Raw genomic sequence first — 20477 nt, forward strand, 5'->3', positions numbered from 1 at the left:
TTTTATGTAGGTTTATTCAATAAAACATTATGTTCATGATACATTTACACACAGTCGATGGTGCATCACGGTTCTATCACTGCTTCCGAGTTACGGAATCGGCTTGCTGACTCGGCTGACACATGTCATCGGTTCCCAATTGCGCGATGCTCATGTTGTTGATCACTGGATTGTCCAGACTAGATTATTTACAGCTCGCCGCCATATAGCTGGACTATTGCTGAGGGCGGCGTAAAACTAAACTCACTCACTCACTCTGTTACTGGTTCACCCTTGGTCTTCACATTTCAGTGCTCTCTGCCAGGTTGCTTTGGGATGATTGTTGAGGCCATTCTTTGTCCTGTATTGTCACAGTGTCCTTGTGTTCAATGCGTCTGTTGTGCTTATATGTCAGACATGCAAACACACTGAAGGAAAACAAATAAAACTGGCTTATTAATGTCGCATTCACGTGTCTGTAATACTAGTTCGATTATATAGCAGTTGTATTTCTAAACATACACATTCATCTTTTGTATCTCTAAGAACAATCTCGTTGGGGGTTTCTTAGGGGATAAAACTTTCCCTCCTCACACTGAATACCTGGATTCGATTATCTCCATGGATACGATGTGTAAAGCCGTTTCCATGTCAACCGCCGTGATATTGCTGGAATAGTGTTAAAAGCGGCGTAACACCTTAGTCACTTAGTCACATGGTGTGCGAGCTTTCAGAGGCGCCGCGGTAGGAAGCGAAAGGTGCTTGGATTGATCTCCCCTTGTGACCGGGTCTTAAAACCTAGGAGCTTACATTACTTGCAAGCTCTTTTAAGTGTCACTACCTCCAATGTGCAGTACACAACCCTGTACACGTAAAAGAACGCACACAGTCGATGGTATATGACCAGACAGTGGACAAACGAACACATGCAGACACCTTGTTGCGGTATAGTAACAAGGATCCAAATACTGTGACTCTCTGTCCCGTTTCACCTATTTGCAAATGGGTACCGTGTGGGAATGAGTCAATATTTCAGTAATATCACCATGTAGTGTCTTTTTTGCCGGCAAAACTATGTACAGCTGCAAGTCCACGTTTCATCAATTTAGTGAAACAGAACATAGAGTATAGACCTACTTAGGGATAAAAATTGGGTCACAGTGGGGTTCGGATACATTATCATAGAACCCTAGCACAGTTAAGGGACGGTATTACCATTTCGACTGGAGACATACTCACATCAAGAGCACAAATGCAACTAGGTGAGTACTGGCGAAGACAAGGAAGATAAAACCTCGCATGAAGTTCATGGTGGCCTCGTAGATGAAAGCAAAGGACGGACTGAGGATCAACCCTGCCACGTGGTCAGAAAGGGCGAGGCTTGTAAACAGAGATCCTGAAAAAAACACGTTTGTTCATTCAGCATCAACTCTGATAGTATTTTATAACCTACACTCTGGTACATAAAGTAATTCATCTGAACATATGGCCACTTAATGTATCATTAAACAAGGTACAGGATATTCTTCTTTGCGAGCATACCACTATCCGATGCCATTGTCTGTGAGAAAAAGTAATACAAATCCATACACATGAAATATTTCCACTGGAATAGAATACATATAACATTTACCCTCATGCAAAACCAAAACAAAACCCTGAACATCAGAGTATCAGCAATCTGAGAGAGTATATCTGGGTTGTTTTCAATATTGAAATCTGTGAGTGAGTGAGTGAGTGAGTGAGTTAAGTGTTATGTCGCACTCTGCAGTATTCCAACTGTACGGCGGGGGTCTGTAAATAATCGAGTCTGGACCAGACAATCCAGAGATCAACAGCATGAGCATCGATTTGCGCAGTTGGGAACCGATGACATGTGTCAACCAAGTCAGCGAGCGTGACCACCTGATTCCATTACTCTCCTCTTACGACAAGCAGAGTCGCCTTGTATGACACGCATGGGTTGCGGAAGGCCTATTCTACCCCGGCCTTTTTTCATTGAAATCTGTACTGTATCGGAGCGACCGTGCGAATAAAGCGTTTGGTTTGAGTTTGATGTGGATATTTTGGAAGCGTTACAGAATTTACTCATTACTGATGATAGTGTTTTGGAAAGTATTGTTTCGATACCATAACATCTGAACACCAGTGCATCTGTCGTTGATGGAAATGCACAAGGATGTCGCATTAAACATTGACTGCATCGCCGAAGCCATGCTTGACAGTCACAGCTGTTGACAGTCGTAATAGCTGACAAATCTGGGGATGGTTAGATCGGAAATTTGTTATGTGACAAGGATGGAAGGATACTCTTACTGTCAACTGACAGTCATGAGACCATTCGAAATGTTGTGAAACGTTGTTTGGTACCGGAAGTACTAAGGTCTCGCGAAATCCCCTGACCGCCTTACAGGCGCTATTGCCGTGTGCTGAAGTGTGGTACGCATATGCCTCTGATATCCCAGTGTCTGGAGAGTTCCAAGACCATAACTAACGGCACACACTGACCGCAGCCAACTACCTGTAAAACTATACATACTCATAACTATCACTAGAAACCGTTCGGTGTAAATGGGAAAAATAGAAGTGATAAACGAATGGATGAATGAAATGAAGATGAGACACAGTGTGTTCGCGAACCCTCTCGGCTACATATCCTGCAATGAAAGTAGTTAAGTGAAATTTAAAACTCAGCACATACCTTGGCTGTCTTTCGGGGCCATTCTGGACATTATTGCTCTGATGACAGGCACGGCAGCAAAAGAAAAAGCTCCCGCCATTGCATCTACAATTTACAAACTGGAAATCATTTTGAAAGAAAAAATTGAGATTAAGCCAAAAGGCATAAAGCTGCAATATAACTGGAATAGAACTGGGTGCGGCGTTAAAAAACAACCAAAATAAACTGAACGTTTATGGTATAAAAAGCTTCGTACGACATTTCAAAATGTAAAGTCAATTTCTTACACCCATACATCATCCAGTCTGTTGTTGCAAAACCATGCAAAAGGTCGGCAGCTGTGACGGTGAAGGCACTGAAGAGGCCAATGACCTCGTCCCCTATACAGTATTGGAAGACCTTGATCATCGGCACACCTAGAACTTGGGTCACCATCGAGGATGCCATTGTGAAGTAGCCAATCCTTTCTGGCGTCCAACAGAACGGTAGGTTCAGCATAAACAGAGTGTTTATATTGAGCTGTCCATTAGAACTCATCTGGGAGAAGAAGTAGCACATTAGACCCAACCAGAAAAGACACCGTACTCGACAGGTGTCGTCAAACAGATACATCCCCACTACGTCCCTTACCCCCTGGACTAGGTTCACCTTCGATCTGTGGGTCTGTTTGAGGGAATGTTTATTTTCCCTTATGAAAAATACCACAACGAGAATGAGCAACAGCATGATGAGAGCAGACACTAAGGATGGATAGAAATACCCCATGTCCTGAATGAAGAACCCTGTTCCAGCACTGGTTCCTGCAGACGCAATGTTCCTGGTTGTGTCTATGACTGCTATAGCTATGGTCCGCGACTTTCGGGGTGGCGTATTGTCTGCGGCATAAGCATAACTTGCTAGGAGTATACCGTTACTCGTGCTGCCCAGTCCACAGAGGACTTCTCCGATGTAGTACCACTTCAGATCCAGTTCCCAGTGGATGATGGCTGTGAGCACTCCACTCCTCACCATGTCGCCTATGGCAGGTAAAATGAACACGACTTTCCTGCCAAAATAATCAGAATACGATCCAAGTACCAGAGCTCCGAAAAATGCTGCAACTTTATTTGCAAGGGAGAAGTACATCTGCTGGTTTGCTGTGGCTTTCTGGGCCATTTCCTGAAGAGTGTAATCTTCGGATGTTTTGTTGCTGTAGCAGGTTACGTTGGCTGGATTGAAACTGTCACCGGTGTTGTTGCCGAATACTTCCAACGACATCCGCTTGTAGAGGTACTGGTCGAGAGTGGGAGCATGGAAGGCTGTCGCAATATTGTACAGGACAGCCACGATGTTCCCCATTACTAGGTTCCTGATATTCAGGAGAGATTCCTTCTTTGGTTTTTGTAGAAGTGGTTTCGTCTCCATTGTAAATAGTGCTGAATGTAGTTCTTCCGAGATATAGGATTCATAGATTGCTTACATGACACACATAGAAACTATGTCCGCATTGATAACCATGCGCCTCGTGACAACATCCCACTCGCCAGTATGAAAGATAATGAGAGACCCCGTGATCTCGTGTGACGAACGCCTCTTTTGCGAGGTGACGGTCGATGGATTAGACACACCTTAAGACGTTAGAAATACTGCAACATATGTCATATTTGGGATTTCACTTTCTTAGTAAAGGGGTTGAGGTCCATACGGGATTCGAACCCGCACCCTCATAGTCAGGCACCTAATCCCCAGCACACAAAGTCACCCGGCTAGCACGCTCAGCCACCGCGAGTGCAACACACACACATACATGTATATATGATACATTGATTGACCCTGGTATGTTGTGACGTCCAAATAGACAACGTTATCACATCGCAGGTATGTGTATGATAATTGTGGCAATAACATAATGATAACAACAATGTAGCAGAGTGAGTGAGTTGATTCAGATTTACGGCGCTTTTTATTCCAGCAATATCACGGCGGGGAACACTAGAAATGAGCTCCACACATTGTACCCAGTTCGAATCGAACACGTGTCTTCGGCGTGGCGAACGCTTTGACCACTGGGCTACCCCGTCGTCCCGATACCAGAGACAACAACAGAACTGATACTATGCATTATTTACAGTGAATAAACTGTACTCGTGGAAATCATATTTCACTGAAACTTAGCCATTCATAGCACTGATATGCACGGAGCAATTTAAGCATGGGTGTGGATGTCGTAGATTATTTACAACACGCAAAAACGCCAGTACACCTGAACCTAAGCATGACGGGATATACAATTTTAATTAGCTGAGCATATTCTTATTCATTCAGCAAAATCCTGGATCCAGATCCCCAAAGCGGTCTCAAAACTAAGATTATCACGACGCCAATACTTCATTACCATTATTATCACAGAATATTTATATAGCACACATATCCACGTAATTACTGCTTGCTGAAGACGCTGGTATTTCATTCCCTCGTTCATTAGTAATCAGTCTTGGTAATCATCGTATTATCAATCTCAACTCCCTTGAGACCATACAGCGCTTGCTACCCCTAAGCGCACCGAATTCAATGTGGATTTTTCATCCTAATACATGAAACTTTACGACAAAACAGTTTAGACGAAGGTAATGTCTGTACAACCAGGTGGGTACGTTTACATAAGGGAAACGTTGAGCACGATGGTGACGATGTAGCACGACCGCAACGTCGGGTTTTCTGTGTCACAGACGAATTTCTTTCAATCCGGTCAGTACAGTTCGACCGGATATCCTCTGAAGTCCAGGCACCCTGACTGCTGTGCTCCTACGCTTGCCAGTACGATCACGAAACTGTAGTACCCAGATGTACCGATCTTGGGCTGCAGTGGCAACTCGAAGTCCCCCTGTTCGGAGGCGGTCATGTGTTATACCTGTTTGATTCCATCGAGCTGCAAACCATGATATATCCTGCTCAGACTATTATTCAGACGCCTCGCAACAGAATATTTCCAGCATGCATCCTTCCCATGGCGATGTTCCGTGTCACAGACTCAAGGCATGACGAAGTGATTTAACCTTGAAACTCCTTCAAAACGAATGCCCATTTCTGAAAGTAATCTGGATTTTTATTGTCAGACAGTGAATGCTCTTTGTTGCAGTTTCAGCTGGAAGGTGATTTCTGATGCGTTGTGGCGATGCCTTTCTAATGCTTGTAAGAAATCTCAACAAAATCAACATTTTCAGGTAAAATCGATTGTTGACATGTGCATTTGTGTAAAAGAGGCTATTTACATAGATTAGTTTGTAAATAATACGGTAATATAAATGTATACGGATACGTTAAGTGAAATTTTGGTTTTTAGGGAGTTCATCAAAGAGAGCAGTTCACTATCACGATGATCTGACGATAAAAGTAGTCTTGACAAAGCTCATATTAATTTGTTTCGACAAAACTTTGCTTGCTGTAATCTATAATTTATAAATTGTCACACAAACAAATTAAAATGTCCATTTGTTTTCTCTTTACATCATATCAATGTGTATTATAATTATTGCATTTGATAGTGTTGTATTTGATATTGGTGAATGTGTACTTTACTATTACACATTTTTGCAGTGCAGTTATTGGTCATAAGTATAGTCTGTTATATGTAAAGAAGTTTTAACAAATTTCCAGCAGCATATTAATTAACTAACACATAGGAATAATATTTAAGATGTTTTTGAGTACTGTTGAAAAAAAAATCAGGATACAATGCTACAGCTCGATAGTAGATTTTCTGAATCGGAAAATATACTAATCATATCACCAAAACATGAAGATATGAATGCCTTTATATTCTATTAATGTATCATGCACGTCCGACAAGGTAGGCGTTGATTTGTTGCTTGTTTGGGTGAATCTCTGTATTTACTAAATATTTTAGTAGCTATAATTGGTATAAGAATTGTTTAAAAACTGGATCAATATGTTAACGTATGTTAGGACTCATTGTAAGAGATGTCATGGATAAAGCTTGTATTTCAAACGGGGGTGACTGGTAGCGATACTGCAAACAAGTATCTGCTTGGATCATGGCTGGCTGGTACGGTTAGTATATTTTTAGAGGGATACTGTCGGAATTTATAAAGAAACTTAACTCAGACGTGTGAGGAACCTTTGATCAGGGCTTTCCATCCAACTGATTCTGCGCGTTATGTTTTCAAGTATACATATAGTCATGGATGTAGAAAGATTATAAATCCAAGGAAGCGGCCTGCTAAACGATACAGATGACGTAACTCAGATTTTATTGCTTTCATGTCAGATGTAGTATTTGTTATATTTCAGTGCGGCAATATTTTAGTCGTGATTGGAAATAACGTAAGTACTCATAACAAAACGAGTCATCGGTGTTATGTTACCAGATATGCTTCCTGGTATTCCTACTTAGAAAATGACAATATACCACTGTTTCAAGGAGTGTTCCCCCTATTACAATTTCACTTGGTGGATTAAACAAATGATGCTGTTCCTATCAATAAATCCCCTCAAAATATGTGTCAGTTAGAGGTATTTTGTTGTAAACGATCGGTATTCACTGAAGGTTCAATGGGGCAACGCCTGAGCTTAACTTAACATGTCCCAAGTTATCGTGGCGCACGGCAAGCCGGCAGCCAGACCGGAAGTTGAACAGTCGCTTACATCATTCCAAACGGAGAGTTGTCGCCCTTCGGAACAGAAACGGAATCCAAGGATTTCATTCCATGGACAAAGAACACTAAGTTGCCGTCACTCCGTATCAACTCTAGTAGGACTCTACAGAAGAATAGGAGTAGGAAGACACATAACGATCGCTTGTCCTGATTGGCTGTGATATCAAATCACCCCGTGACTGTACGTGGGGACCACTCCTCTCAAACGACGACGACAGTCCCGGCGACGAATATGGCAGAGACCCGCTTTCCTGTATCGTCACTTCCTCTTCATTATAGATACCATGGTAAGCCCCGCGTGACCGACAGGCGAACACTCTGAAATCAGAATGCATAAAGGCATCACGAATCCGCTTGACGAGGCAAAATGCAGAGACTATGGTAGGTTACATTAGATTGGAATCGCGTTCACAGCCCATGCATACCAGAAACGGTCAACCATACACTCTTTGTGACTTTCTGCTGAATATGATTCACTTCCAAGATCGGTAACCATATCAACACGACAAAACAAAATGTGCCACACGCTTTTCATTTCTATTTTCGTAAGAGGCGACTAACGGGATCGGATGGTCAACCTCACTGACTATGTTGATACACGTCATCGGTTCCCAGTTGCGCAGATCGATGCTCATGCTGTTGATCACTGGATTGTCTGGTCCAGACTCGATGATTTACAGACCTACGCTGTATAGCTGGACTATTGCTGAGTGCGGCGTACAACTAAATTCACACTCTCACTCATTTTGATTTACATTTCCCAGGAATGAGTTCTCATCAGCATGTGTATCATGGTGATGAAACAGCTGAAACCGCTGCAAAAACAAAACCCTTTGTATTCTGTATACAGTTAACAAATGGCTTCAACAGATTAACTTTACAAACATTGCTGCCTTTGTAATACATTGACATTCATGAACACATAACTTTCAGTTACTTTCCCACGGGGTGTCCTCGTCTATTTTTCCGCAGTTTATTACTCTCAAGTTTTGTTCAATAGTTATTTCTATGGAGCGGGTGCTGGACAGCCCTTTGCAATGTACTCACATAAACACGGCGACAGAGAGCAGTTGCAGACCAGCCATGGCGAGATAGACGCTCCCTCTCATCACCTGAACGGTGGCCTGGTACAGAGAGTTAAACACTGGCGTTCCCAACAGTGTACACAGGGCTTGCACAAGCATCAGACTCGTGAACAGTGAACCTGCAGGTTATATAATCAACAGAGGACATAACAGAATATATCATCAAGAGAGAACTTGATAGAAGATATAAACGATATGGAATATGGCAGAAGCTATAATCAAGAGATAATGTGACAGAATATATACTCAGGAGAGGACATAACTTAATATACACTGAAGACAGGACATAACAGAATTTATACTAGGCACATAAACAAACTGTGCATACAAAAATTTAAAATTTAAATTTATCAAACCTGTGTAGACACATGAGGGTTTAATCTCAGACATTAGTGACACGTATCCAACATGCACTGGACACCGCCAAGACAGAACAGATGGATAAGGGTGATCCGTCTTCGCCACAGGTTTCAGACTGCAGTGATGACTGCCCGGACCGTTACCGTGATTCGCCATATTCACCCCAACACAGTTCGACAACGTTTACGTCATCAAGAGATAAGACCACGACGTCCTGCCATACGACCCATCCTTACACAACGTCATCGACAAGCTCGCCGACTATGGTGTCGAAATCATGTCCGCCGACCTTTGTTTTGGTGGAAAAATGTTGTTTTAACAGATAAGTTCAGGTTTAACATTTCCCATAGTGATGGACGTCAACATGTCTATAGACGCATTGGAGGCCTGTGTCTTGAAGAGGAATAGCTTTGGTGATGGTTCCGTGATGATATGGGGTGGAATAGCAGCACGCCAAAGAACTCCTTTGGTGATTGTTCACGGCAACGTAACTGGTGTGGGCTACAGGGATCAGATTCTTCACATTCTTCACATTCCAACAGGACAATGCCCGCCCTCATACGGCAAGGGCTGCTATGGATTTCTTGCAACCCCACAACGTTGACTCACTGCCTTGGCCTGCAAAATCACCGGATCTCTCCTCGCTAGAGCATGTTTGGGACGAGATGGATCGACTTTTACGCCGTCTTCCCCATCCTCCAGGAAACGTCCTTGACCTTGCAACAGACCTTGAGAGAATATGGCGTAACATTTCACAAGCCTTACTTGCACGTTTTGCTAGGCTCTATGCGTAGTCGATGCACCGCTGTTCTCAATGCCGATGGTGGCTATACCCGTTATTGAGCTTGTGACATGGTCGTTTGACCCCTCTCCCGCTTGTGGACTCGTGACGTCATTGTGATTGACTTTCCAACTGAACTTTTTGTTATGCTCTCATGATCCCTCCATTAAAGTTTATATGTACCTTTGACATTGTTATCGAACTGATCAACTGGGACAATATTTTGGCAATGCACAGTTTCTTTATGTTTTTAGTATATAATCAGGAGAGGACATCACAGAATATACAACGAAGACAAGACATACAAGGATATATAACCAAGAGAAGAAATAACAATATATATGATCAAGGCAGGACTTGATAAAAATATAACTGATATATAGAATATGACAGAAGATATAGCCAAGAGAACATGTGACAGAAAATATAGTCAAAAGAGAACCTGGCGAAGAAGGAGTCAAGAGAGACTTAAGAGAATATATAATCAAGAACAAACTTGACAGCAATACTCTTCCTTGTTAAACATACATTTGAAAACTTCAGTTATAGATTTGTTAATGGCAGTAATGCAACCAAGGCAATCTGCGTCAGAGACATAAGGGTTATTCAGACTAACTACAGAATATCGCTTATGCAAGTTCTCCTGACAAGCATTGGCTTCAGGGACGTCGGTACAGAAGGCATTTGTATATAACCCACAATACCATGTGTTTGGATTCAGAGACAGACACACTTAAGAACACTGTACTTTAGAACTGTTTAGTGATTAATACCTTGTCTGTCTCTTGGTGACATTCTGGACATGATGGCTCGAACCGTTGGGGAAATTGCAAACGTGAAAGCCTCCAGTCCTGCAACTGATTTAGAAAATACATCATCTAAACCTGAACATTAGTTACCAGAAATGTTGGAAATCACTTACAACGCTCTTATGATCACTGACATGAGCAGAGCAGAGCTACAATTGGTCTCCAGCAAACCATGTTTGTCGTAAGAGGCGACTAAATGGATCAGGTGGTCAGACTCGCTTACTTGGTTGACACGTCATCGTTTCCCGATTGCATGGATCAATGATCATGATGTTGATCACTGGGTTGTCTGGTCCAGACACGATTGTTTACAGACCATGTCGCACGTCAAACATGTCCATACCCATTATCAGAATTGGACAATCGACTCAGCTTTTAGCTGGGTTTTCCTGTGGACGCGGGACGTGCGTATTCACTTTATAAAGGCCTGCAGTTGGGTGCAGTGAGCGGATAGTGGCTTCATGTCAGAATCAGCTGCATCTGAACTATATCACGAAGATCTAGGGTAAATGAAAGCTAAGTCATGTACAACAGTGTTTGATTGCATATTGACCTCCAGCACACGGCACCGGTGTAGGGTGACTCGTGCGTCACAAATGTCACATATTATGACCCAGTGACCCTCACCTGAAACTCTAGTGACCTATTTTGCCATGCAAATTTGATTTAAACTTGTGTCAAACGAAAATCGTTCACCCATGGTCATACAATAAGTGTTGTTTCATCTGCAACTTACCCCCATACATCATCCAGTCTGTGTACGCCAGTCCGCGGAGAGTATATGCTGCCACCATTACGCATGAGCTGGATATTCCTATAATCTCATCACTGAGGCAGTACTGGAGTACCTTAATAAATGGCACGCCAAGCACCTGCTTTAGTGCAGTGCCCGCCATTGAATAATACCCAATAGTTTCAGGAGTCCAGCAGAATGGCTTGTTCAGCATATACAGCGTGCCTGTGTTAGATACACTACTTGAAGGCAGAATGAAGAACAGGTAGGTCACCAAAGCCAATATAAACAGCAACCGGGTATGTTTGGTGTCATCAAAAAGATAAAATCCAACAACTCTTTTGATGCTTTTGCAGGGACCAATACAGTCTTTCTGTTGCACTTCTGCTCTGGGCAGGGTCTCTGTGACACATACAAGAACAAACACGGCGGCCAGTAACATTAGTATCACCGAGGTGAACGAAGGGTAGAGGAACCCGGTCCTCTGAATAAAGAATCCACTTGCCATTTGGGAGGCAGCATTTGCAAGATTCAGAGTTGTTTCAAGAACGGCTATTGCTATAGTCCTGGTCTTCTTGGGAGGAGTGTTGTCAGCGGTGTAAGCATAACTAGCCAATAGGAATGAGTAGTCGTATCCGGTTATACCAGATGCTATCTCCCCTATGAAGTAATAATTGAAGTCGAGTTCCCAATAGATGATGGCGGTCAGTGTACAGTACCTGATTATACACCCCGTCATGGCAACAACAAACATCACCTTCCGACCAATGAAATCAGAATATGCTCCCAGCAGGACGATATTCAACACTACAAAGACACCTCTGGCCATGGTGAAATACATCTGTTTTCTTGATGCCAGTTCCTGAGCCTTCTCCTGAAGAAGGTAATGTTTATCTGTCTTGTTTACATAGCAGGTCTGATTGAAAGACTCCTGGTGGGTTACATTTCCAAACACCTCTTCCGTCATTCTTCTGTACAGATACTGGTCCATGGTGGGGTTATGGAAATTTGTCGCTATGAAATACAGACATACCACAACGTTACCTATGACGAGGTTCCGAATGTTAAGGCCTTTCTCCTTTAGAGCGTTACCCCCTGGCCTGGTCAACAACGGGGACGTCTCCTTGTCACGACCACGGTGGTTTTCGTCGTCTCCTTTCATGATGCTGATTCTGTGGGCGGGAGGGCGTACGTTAGGTACGCTCAATGACGACGATCTCTCTCGTCATTGTCGTGTACATCAACACACGGTTTGACGACGGTAGCCAAGGTGGTCAACCTATGTTGATGTAAAAGGTGTATGTATCGGTATACTGTGTGTACTTTGATTTACAGATAAATCAGTGACCCTGATGTGGTTGTTGTTCTATCTGTTAGACGATATCGCGGCTTGTCATTGGATATGTGTGTACATGTGTATATTCATTGCGATGTATGTATGTATGTATGTATGTATGTATGTATGTATGTATGTATGTATGTATGTATGTATGTATGTATGTATGTATGTATGTATGTATGTATGTATGTATGTATGTATGTATGTATGTATGTATGTATGTATGTATGTATGTCTGTCTGTCTGTGTGTGTGTGTGTGTGTGTGTGTGTGTGTGTGTATGTATGTATGTATGTAGTGTCGTTGGATCTCTTTCTACAATGTGTGATGTGAAGGCTGGATCACTTTTTTACAACGTGTGATGTGAAGGCTGGAACTCTTTCGACAATTCGTGGCGTGAAGGGTGTATCTCTTTCTACTATCCACTGACGTAGAAGTTAGATTCGTTTTAGAACTTGTGACGTTACTGTTCAGTATTTTCCCTTCATAATAACTGACAAATGTTAAGGTAAACGGCCAAGGGACTCTAAGGCCACTACGGTACTAACGAACTCAATTTGACGATAGATTTAATTCGTCATCCGAGTACAACATATGTCATATTTGGGATTTCACTGCCACAGTGAAATACAAATTCTAGTACTTTTTTGGTTGAGTCCCATCCGGGATTCGAACCCGCACCCTCGGAGTCAGGCAACTAATCGCCAGTACACAAAGTCAGAAGCCTAACCCGCTCAGCCACCGCGAGTTCCGCTTCCACTTTACTGAGGCAGTGAAATCCTAAATATGACACATGTTGCATTTGAACACTTCCCAAATGGCATCTTGTAATCACGTCATCCGAGTATTTCGTCATAAATATTTCTTCTAAAGTGCACAGGTGGTTAGTTTGTCATATCCATTTACTTCCTATAAACATATTCGCTGACCACGTAACTGACCATACTTGTCATAAATAGGATCGTGTGGTTGGGCTCGCTGACTTGGTTAACACATGTCATCGCATACCATGTTTGTCGTAAGAGGCGACTAAAGGGATCAGGTGGTCAGACTCGCTTACATGGTTGACACATGTCATCTTTTCCCGATTGCGTGGATCGATGATCATGTTGTTGATCACTGGATTGTCTGGTCCTGACTATATGCATAGCTCGAAGATTGCTGAGTACAATGTTAAACGGCATACAAACAAACATGATGCTATGGTGGATGTTTACCTTTTGTCCACTATACCATTTGTAATGTGAAGCTTTGTAGATCCAAAGGGCAGTAGGGTAGCCTAGTGGTTAAAGTGTTCGCGCGTCATGCCGAAGACCCAAGTTCGACTTCTCACATTGGTACAATGTGTAAAGCCCATTTTTTGTGTCCCCCGCCGTGATATTGCTGGAATATTGCTAAAAACGGCGTACAACTATACCTGCCCGGCCGCCCGTGTAAGGTTATTTTCAAGACGGACTGACATATTCTCAAATTCACCTGCACGACGGTCGAGCTAAAGTTTTGACATGTATGTATGAAGATGTTTTGAGGGCAAGGGGGTTTTGGTCAGGACTGGTAAGTTTTATATCTGACGTGCTCTGTGGTCTGGGTGAAAATTAAGCTGAAATAGTAGTAATACCTGTATTTCATTTCATATATTCGTAATTTACTGGTAAGTGTGTGGCAGGGATAACGCAAATGTTGACACATGGTGGCACCTTTAATGTAAACAATTAATCATGATGCTATTTACATAGGACATATTGCAAAGTAGAAGCCAAATGGGTAAATACAGCAATATCATAAATAACGCAAATGTTGACACATGGTGATATCTTGATTCAAACAATTAGTCATGATGCTATTTACATATGACCTATTGCAAAGTAGAAGCCAAATGGGTAAATACAGCAATATCATAAATAACGCAAATGTTGACACATGGTGATATCTTGATTCAAACAATTAGTCATGATGCTATTTACATATGACCTATTGCAAAGTACAAGCCAATAAATAATTGTAGAAATATAAAAAATATAATGATTTTTCTCCCACAAATCTCATATACCGTTTAACTGTTGTACAGTGAGGAAGAGTTGAGGTAGTTTCATCCAAATGAAGTGAATGCGAACCTGGCAAGATAAACGTTCATTTGTACAAATATAGCCTTGCACTAATTCTGTACCAAATACTGAGCCCATGGTTGCATAACAATTCTATCCTTCGAAAAGGCAAGTCTAGATAAGCGGGCAGTCTGAGGGTCCCTGTCTGTTATTCATCAATTTTTTAGAAATTATCATTTAAACTATTAATTCATACCTTAGACACTTGTGCAAGTCTAGAAGAAAATCAACTGAAATTCGAGCCGCTCGTGAGCTACAGTAACTGTGTCTAAGGGAGATAACTCCAGTTGTCGAAAGTGAAAACGATTTAAACAGGTTTCATGTTGGGGATTCTAATTCTGCTCAGAAACTGCTAGGTAAAAGTAAGATCTCACTGTGACCTCAGTTGACTGTGGAGTAGTAACATATACTGTGCCAACGACAGTTCGAGGTAAAGGTCGTCTGGCAGTCGTATTTTTCCCGATCTCTCACCACAACGTCAGCGATGGGGTCTTTTCAATCGTTACTCTGGTACTGAAAAGGCCTCAGGCCTATAGTACACTATATACATTGGGTCAAAAACGTTGAAGGAAGGAAACGTTTTCCATATACAGATGAGTCGTTTATAACTACAAACATATTGTTTTCAGGCATAAACATTTCATTTCTCGGTCAAAAACCACATTGGGCGTACCGTAAATAATTTGATACCTGCAATTTTACATGTGTATGTCATGGAAAAAGTAGCTGGGAAAATACGGATTAGAGTATGTCTTCAGCAACCAATGTTTGACGTTAGAGACGCCTTACAGGATCACGTGGTCAGGTTAGCTGACATGGTTGATATACATCATCATATCCGAACTACATAGATCGATGTTCATTATACAGAACTGTCTGATCCAGAAGGAATTTTGCAGTAATCGAACAAACAAATCGTATAAGGAAAGATTTCCGAATGAGACTGAGCGCTTTACGTAGAAGAATAGTGTTCATTTTACACGTTTGTTCACGTTTCGTTTACGTCAGTGTCATTGTCCCGTGCGCTAGAATTGACTTTCCTGGGAATGAATACCCATGTAGGGCTACAGTATTTACTCCGGACCCTGAAAGGCTTTAATATATACATATGTATTTACATGTTTTGAAAGCACTATAGGGTTTAATCATAGACTGTCTTTGAAAGACAATGGCTTCTGGGTATCATTTCCACTCCTGACGTAGGAGTTGCCATTGTCAGCTACCCGTCTGTTTTCACATAGTGTCCATCCTCTTCGCCAAACTCTGACTGGACATGAACGTATATGCTGGCCTGGGTGACCTCTGACACCTCTAGGCCTGCCGAAGACAGCTCAGGCACGTGCGTGTCTGGATCAATGGTTACGTCTGTCTGTGTCCCTTGGTGCACTGTAACCGCGCGCTGAGCATGAGCCCCAGACTGATCCTGCTGAACATCACGCTGAACCTCCAGAACATCTCGCTTCTGTCTGATCGGTTTTGACACGAATATATAGATCCTGAAACAGAGACTCGGCGTGACAATTACATCCTGTTTAGGATTGCCCATATGGAGCATATAGGTGATGACATTTTAACAGAAAATACAATGATAAAGTAAGGAACACACGGAACTGTAGTGAGTGAGTTGAGTTTAGTTTTACGTCGCACTCATCAATATTCCAGCTACATCGCGGCTGTCTGTAAATAATCGAGTCTGGATCAGACAATCCAGAGATCAACCGCATGGGTATCAATCTACGCAACTGGTATGCGATGACATGTGTCAACCAAGTCAGCTCGTCTGCCCTTCCTATTCCGTTAGTCGCCTCTTACGACAAACATGGGTTACTGAAGATCTGTTCTAACCCGGATCTTCACAGTTCATCGATGATGAACAATGAAGCAAGTGAACAAGACTGACGAGCCTGATAATCCATTCTAGGCGCCTCTTTCAACCAACACAGACATTTTTCAAATTGAAGATGAGTATATTTTGAAGAAAACACCTGTCGACGATGGACAACAAAGGTTATAGAGTATCACAGATATTAAGGTAAAGCTAGAATGTAATCAAAAGGACACCCATATAACTAAAAAGAACAATACAGTTCAAAATCGTGTAATGATCACCAGGAACTGAATAAAGATCACCGCAATAGGGACTACTGGCAAAGATGTGGATTAAATACTCACACAAGAATAATAGCAGCGACGATATGTGTGCCTCCCAAGACGACGAACACCATACCTCTCCAAACTACCACCGTGGCCTGATAGATATTGCTGAAGATAGGAGTCCCTACCAGAGAGCATGTGGTCTCAACCACCGCTATACTGGCAAATAGGGAACCTGCAACAACAATACAGCAACATAAAGAACTGCAAATTCTAACATAACTACAGTTCATTATATCGCAGTCACAGTGCTCAAGGCTGGCCTGAAAATACGTTGGAATGTTAAGGCACAACATTAACTTTCAAAAATAGGTTGATATGTAAATCACAATATTATCTTCCCAAAATAGGTTGGAATATTATGGCACAACATTAAATTCTAAAAATACGTTGGAATGTTGAGGAACAACATTAACCTCTCAAACTAGGTTGGAATGTTAAGGCACATTATTGATTTCCCTTTGCCTCGACTAAATCTGTCGAGAGCATAAACGTGCAAGATGTCAGAATACTGAGAAAAGGTGACTCTACGTAAGCAAACGAGTGTCAGAAAACTGAGTCCCATCCCATCTGAGTCTACATATATGCCTAAATGTCTTTTTACTAATTCCTGACGGAGGTTGCGGTTACATAATCTTCACAGAGACAATGTGGGTCGATCATTTCCGGGGTGGTCAGGCTCGCTGACTTGGTTGACACATGTCATCGGTTCTCAAATGCGCAGATCGATGCTCTTGTTGTTGATCACTGGATTGTCTTGTCCAGACTTGATTATTTACAGATCACCGCCATATAGCTGGAATATTGATGAGTGCGGCGTAATACTAGACTCACTCACTCATTCTTGACAGAGGCTGGAGTGAGTGAAGGAACTTCATTTGGCAGTTCTCTTTTTATGCATTCTGACCTTGTTTGTTAGCCGGAGCTAACTTGGACAGTGTGGAGCGTACTACTGGGAACAGCGTGGCAGCAGGAGTCTTGATTCCCGCAACTGTAAGAACATTAATAAAGTTGAAAATTAACACGCAACATAAATCATGCATTTAAACATTTTTGGAGCGATTTGGTGTGTTCAGTTATTGTCTTAGTTTTGAATGACAATTATGGTCAGTAATGATTAATTTCATCGATAATGGAACCCGATCTGGTCTGAACAGAGACAATTAACATTTTCATGTCATATGTCTCAAAACAATAATCCATTAAGTGTATCAAAATTGAAACAGGATTATATTGAGAAGAAATCACAGGTCACAATGAAAAATGACATGGCGGATCATATTACGCAACTTACTTACTTCCATACATCATCCAGTCTTTGTTGACGATGGACTGAAGGCTGTCTGCTAAGCCTATCGCCACTGAACCAATCACTCCGATCACCTCATCTATACAGCAACACTGCAACAGTCGCGTCAACGGAACACCGACCACCTGTTGCGCCACTGAGCTGATTGTACTGTAGTAACCTATTTTCTCAGGTGTCCAGCAAAATGGAAGGTTCAGTTTGAAAAGTGTGTCAATATTAGATGCCCCTACGCCTGGTAACGCCGTGAAAACGAAAATCAAGATAGCTAATACGAAGCACAATCTCTTTCGCTTAGTACCCTCCAAAACATAAAATCCGAACACTCGCCGACATCCTTCAAGAGGCGTAATCCAATTGCTCTTTGCCTTTTTAATCCCCTTTCTCTCTGGCAGCAGTGTCACCACTAGGAGAATGTCAACGAGAGCAATCAACGTGGCAGTCAGTGTCGGGTAGAAGAAGTTCACGTCTTGGATGAAGTAGCCTGTTGCTGTTGCTGACATCGCAGATCCTATGTTCTCAAAGAACTCCACGAAGGCTATGCCCATGGTTCGAGCACCTGTTGCTGGGGTGTTGTCAGCAGCATAGGCATACGATGCAAGCAGTAAGGCGAAATAGCTCCCCGATAGCCCATCTAAACCTTCTGGAATAAAAAACCAGTTGATATCCAAGTTCCAGTAGATAATGACTGCTGTAAATCCAAATCTCAAACAGTGGCCAGTGAGTGGCACGGCATAGAGAAGCTTGCGACCAACAGAGTCCGAGTAGGAACCGAGCATTATGTTACTGACGATGGCTAGACTAGTTTTCAGAAGTGTGAACTGCATTTGTTTGTCTGCAGCGATCTGCTGTGCCTTCTCCTGAAGTATGTAGTCTGGGGTTGACGTGTTCAGGTAACATGTTTGATTCATTGGTCCTTTTCCTGCCAGAGTTTGATTGCCAAACACGTCCTCTGTCACCCGTTTGTAGAGATACTGGCTCATCGCTGGCGTATACATCGACGTCGCTAGAGTTGATATGAATAATATCATATTTCCAAAGAGGAGATTCTTGATTTGAGATTTCTTGACTCCAGATTCGGGGGACTCCTCCACCTTTTGCAGGAGCGGTTCTGTTTCCATGTTGCTTGTTATGCAGTGCTCACTCCACTATTGTTGATATCTCCACATTCTGTTGATATCTCCACAAATTATGTCAAGTGATATGAACTCACGTGGGCATTCCTGCATAATTTAATCTGTACAGCGTTCTACCTTGTACTGCCGTGGCTGATAACCCATTTACAAAGGGAGAAGAAACGGCGAAACTTGGTGACAAAAATAGCCTGTGACCTTCTGCGGAAAACACTCACGGTTTAATTATGATCGCGTTTAAACCGGCAAAGCCTTTATCTTTTAAAGGCAACATGGTACAAATCAGCGAGCGCTGCACTGAACAATACATTGACCCAATTATCAGATGGAGGAAAACAGCTTTATTTGATTTAACATAATGACATATTTCCTATTTGATTGTTTTCCTTTCCGCGTGCAGGATTTAGACCATACGCTGTATTCAGGATCAAAATCTCGAGTAAATTTGAGGAGTCTGTCAATTGCATTCGTCGTTTGTCCGGAATCTAGATGGCAGTGTGGCGTTATCAGTATCGTGTAGGTGAGATGTATGTCACTGATGTCACTGAAGTTGTTGTCCTAAATATATGTTATGTGTAGGTAGGTAGGTGGGTAGATAAGAAAGTAGGTAGGGAAGCAGGCATGTATGTGTGTGTGCGTGCGTGCGTCCGTCCGTCCGTGCGTGCTGTATCCTATGAGGTCTCATAACAAACCACAAAACACAATTAAGGCAACTCTTTAGATATGGAATGATGAATGCATGCCTCGTTAAAGTGTTCACTATTTCCAACCAGCTGCGAGTAATTGATATTCCAACATTTTCAAGGCACACTGTTGTAATCAGCAACTCAGCACATTTGACCGTGACTGCTTGAATGCGTTTTTGCTGCGTGTTATTCACCTGGCGCCAAAGTATTAATTCAATCCTGTTATTGCCAGTCTGACAAAACAAAGGTGCTCCTCGAAACCGCCCCAAATAGTAGGTACCCAGATACGTCCCACATCTGAAACAATCTGATCTCTGGCTTACGGATCCAACAGGTCGCAACATGCAATCCACAGACATAAAATGAATAAAGTATTGAAAATACACGTTGTGTACAAAAGTGTTCCTCGAAAACAGTTCTGCATACTTGAGACGTGTTGAGACGATACATGATGTTATGTTTTACACATCAGCATTTCATTTCATGATTTCAAGCTTGAAACTGTTCTAAATGTATAACATGGACTATTTTCAAGAAATATTGTTTGACTGCATGGACGTCATACCAAGATGTCAGTTACGGTCAACAATAACACAGCGTTGTGTGCCTACGCAAAAAAAAAAAAAAAAAAAAAAAATCTCAAATGTGGTCATCGAACCCCCTGACAGAACGG

The 20477-nt window shown here is 42.2% G+C and overlaps 3 protein-coding genes across 3 annotated transcripts; all 3 read right to left on the reverse strand.

Annotated features, from left to right (window-relative positions):
- On the reverse strand, positions 1-4463 carry LOC137294124 (lysosomal proton-coupled steroid conjugate and bile acid symporter SLC46A3-like). Its single transcript, XM_067825086.1, has 4 exons — positions 2947-4463; positions 2681-2764; positions 1219-1375; positions 1-407 (listed from the first exon to the last, which is right to left on the reverse strand). The coding sequence occupies exons 1-4, from the start codon at positions 4061-4063 to the stop codon at positions 281-283; spliced, it is 1485 nt and encodes a 494-aa protein (XP_067681187.1). The 5' UTR covers positions 4064-4463; the 3' UTR covers positions 1-280.
- A 2429-nt stretch (positions 4464-6892) lies between these two features.
- LOC137294951 (lysosomal proton-coupled steroid conjugate and bile acid symporter SLC46A3-like) lies at positions 6893-12386 on the reverse strand. Its single transcript, XM_067826173.1, has 4 exons — positions 11086-12386; positions 10314-10397; positions 8362-8518; positions 6893-7632 (listed from the first exon to the last, which is right to left on the reverse strand). The coding sequence occupies exons 1-4, from the start codon at positions 12242-12244 to the stop codon at positions 7407-7409; spliced, it is 1626 nt and encodes a 541-aa protein (XP_067682274.1). The 5' UTR covers positions 12245-12386; the 3' UTR covers positions 6893-7406.
- Positions 12387-15104: 2718 nt separating this feature from the next.
- Positions 15105-19129, reverse strand: LOC137295032 (proton-coupled folate transporter-like). The gene is made up of 4 exons (XM_067826292.1): positions 17978-19129; positions 17587-17670; positions 16698-16854; positions 15105-16021 (listed from the first exon to the last, which is right to left on the reverse strand). Exons 1-4 carry the CDS (start codon positions 19104-19106, stop codon positions 15745-15747), a joined length of 1647 nt encoding a protein of 548 aa, XP_067682393.1. The 5' UTR covers positions 19107-19129; the 3' UTR covers positions 15105-15744.
- Between the last annotated feature and the right edge of the window lie 1348 nt (positions 19130-20477).

Source organism: Haliotis asinina, chromosome 8 (genome assembly GCF_037392515.1).
Source record: "Haliotis asinina isolate JCU_RB_2024 chromosome 8, JCU_Hal_asi_v2, whole genome shotgun sequence".
In the NCBI taxonomy this organism is placed as follows: domain Eukaryota; kingdom Metazoa; phylum Mollusca; class Gastropoda; order Lepetellida; family Haliotidae; genus Haliotis; species Haliotis asinina.

Excerpts from the sequence above, each read along its gene's own strand:
- LOC137294124 (XM_067825086.1), bottom strand. The coding sequence starts at position 4,063 with ATGGAGACGAAACCACTTCTACAAAAACCAAAGAAGGAATCTCTCCTG. Across the intron at positions 2,765-2,946 it reads AGACTGGATGATGTATGGGT|ATGCAATGGCGGGAGCTTTT; the intron begins GTAAGAAATTGA and ends TGTAAATTGTAG. Across the intron at positions 1,376-2,680 it reads GGCCCCGAAAGACAGCCAAG|GATCTCTGTTTACAAGCCTC; the intron begins GTATGTGCTGAG and ends TGTTTTTTTCAG.
- LOC137294951 (XM_067826173.1), bottom strand. The coding sequence starts at position 12,244 with ATGAAAGGAGACGACGAAAACCACCGTGGTCGTGACAAGGAGACGTCC. Across the intron at positions 10,398-11,085 it reads AGACTGGATGATGTATGGGG|TTGCAGGACTGGAGGCTTTC; the intron begins GTAAGTTGCAGA and ends TTTCTAAATCAG. Across the intron at positions 8,519-10,313 it reads GTCACCAAGAGACAGACAAG|GTTCACTGTTCACGAGTCTG; the intron begins GTATTAATCACT and ends TATAACCTGCAG.
- LOC137295032 (XM_067826292.1), bottom strand. The coding sequence starts at position 19,106 with ATGGAAACAGAACCGCTCCTGCAAAAGGTGGAGGAGTCCCCCGAATCT. Across the intron at positions 16,855-17,586 it reads AGCTCCGGCTAACAAACAAG|GTTCCCTATTTGCCAGTATA; the intron begins GTCAGAATGCAT and ends TTGTTGTTGCAG. Across the intron at positions 16,022-16,697 it reads GTCGCTGCTATTATTCTTGT|GATCTATATATTCGTGTCAA; the intron begins GTGAGTATTTAA and ends TCTCTGTTTCAG.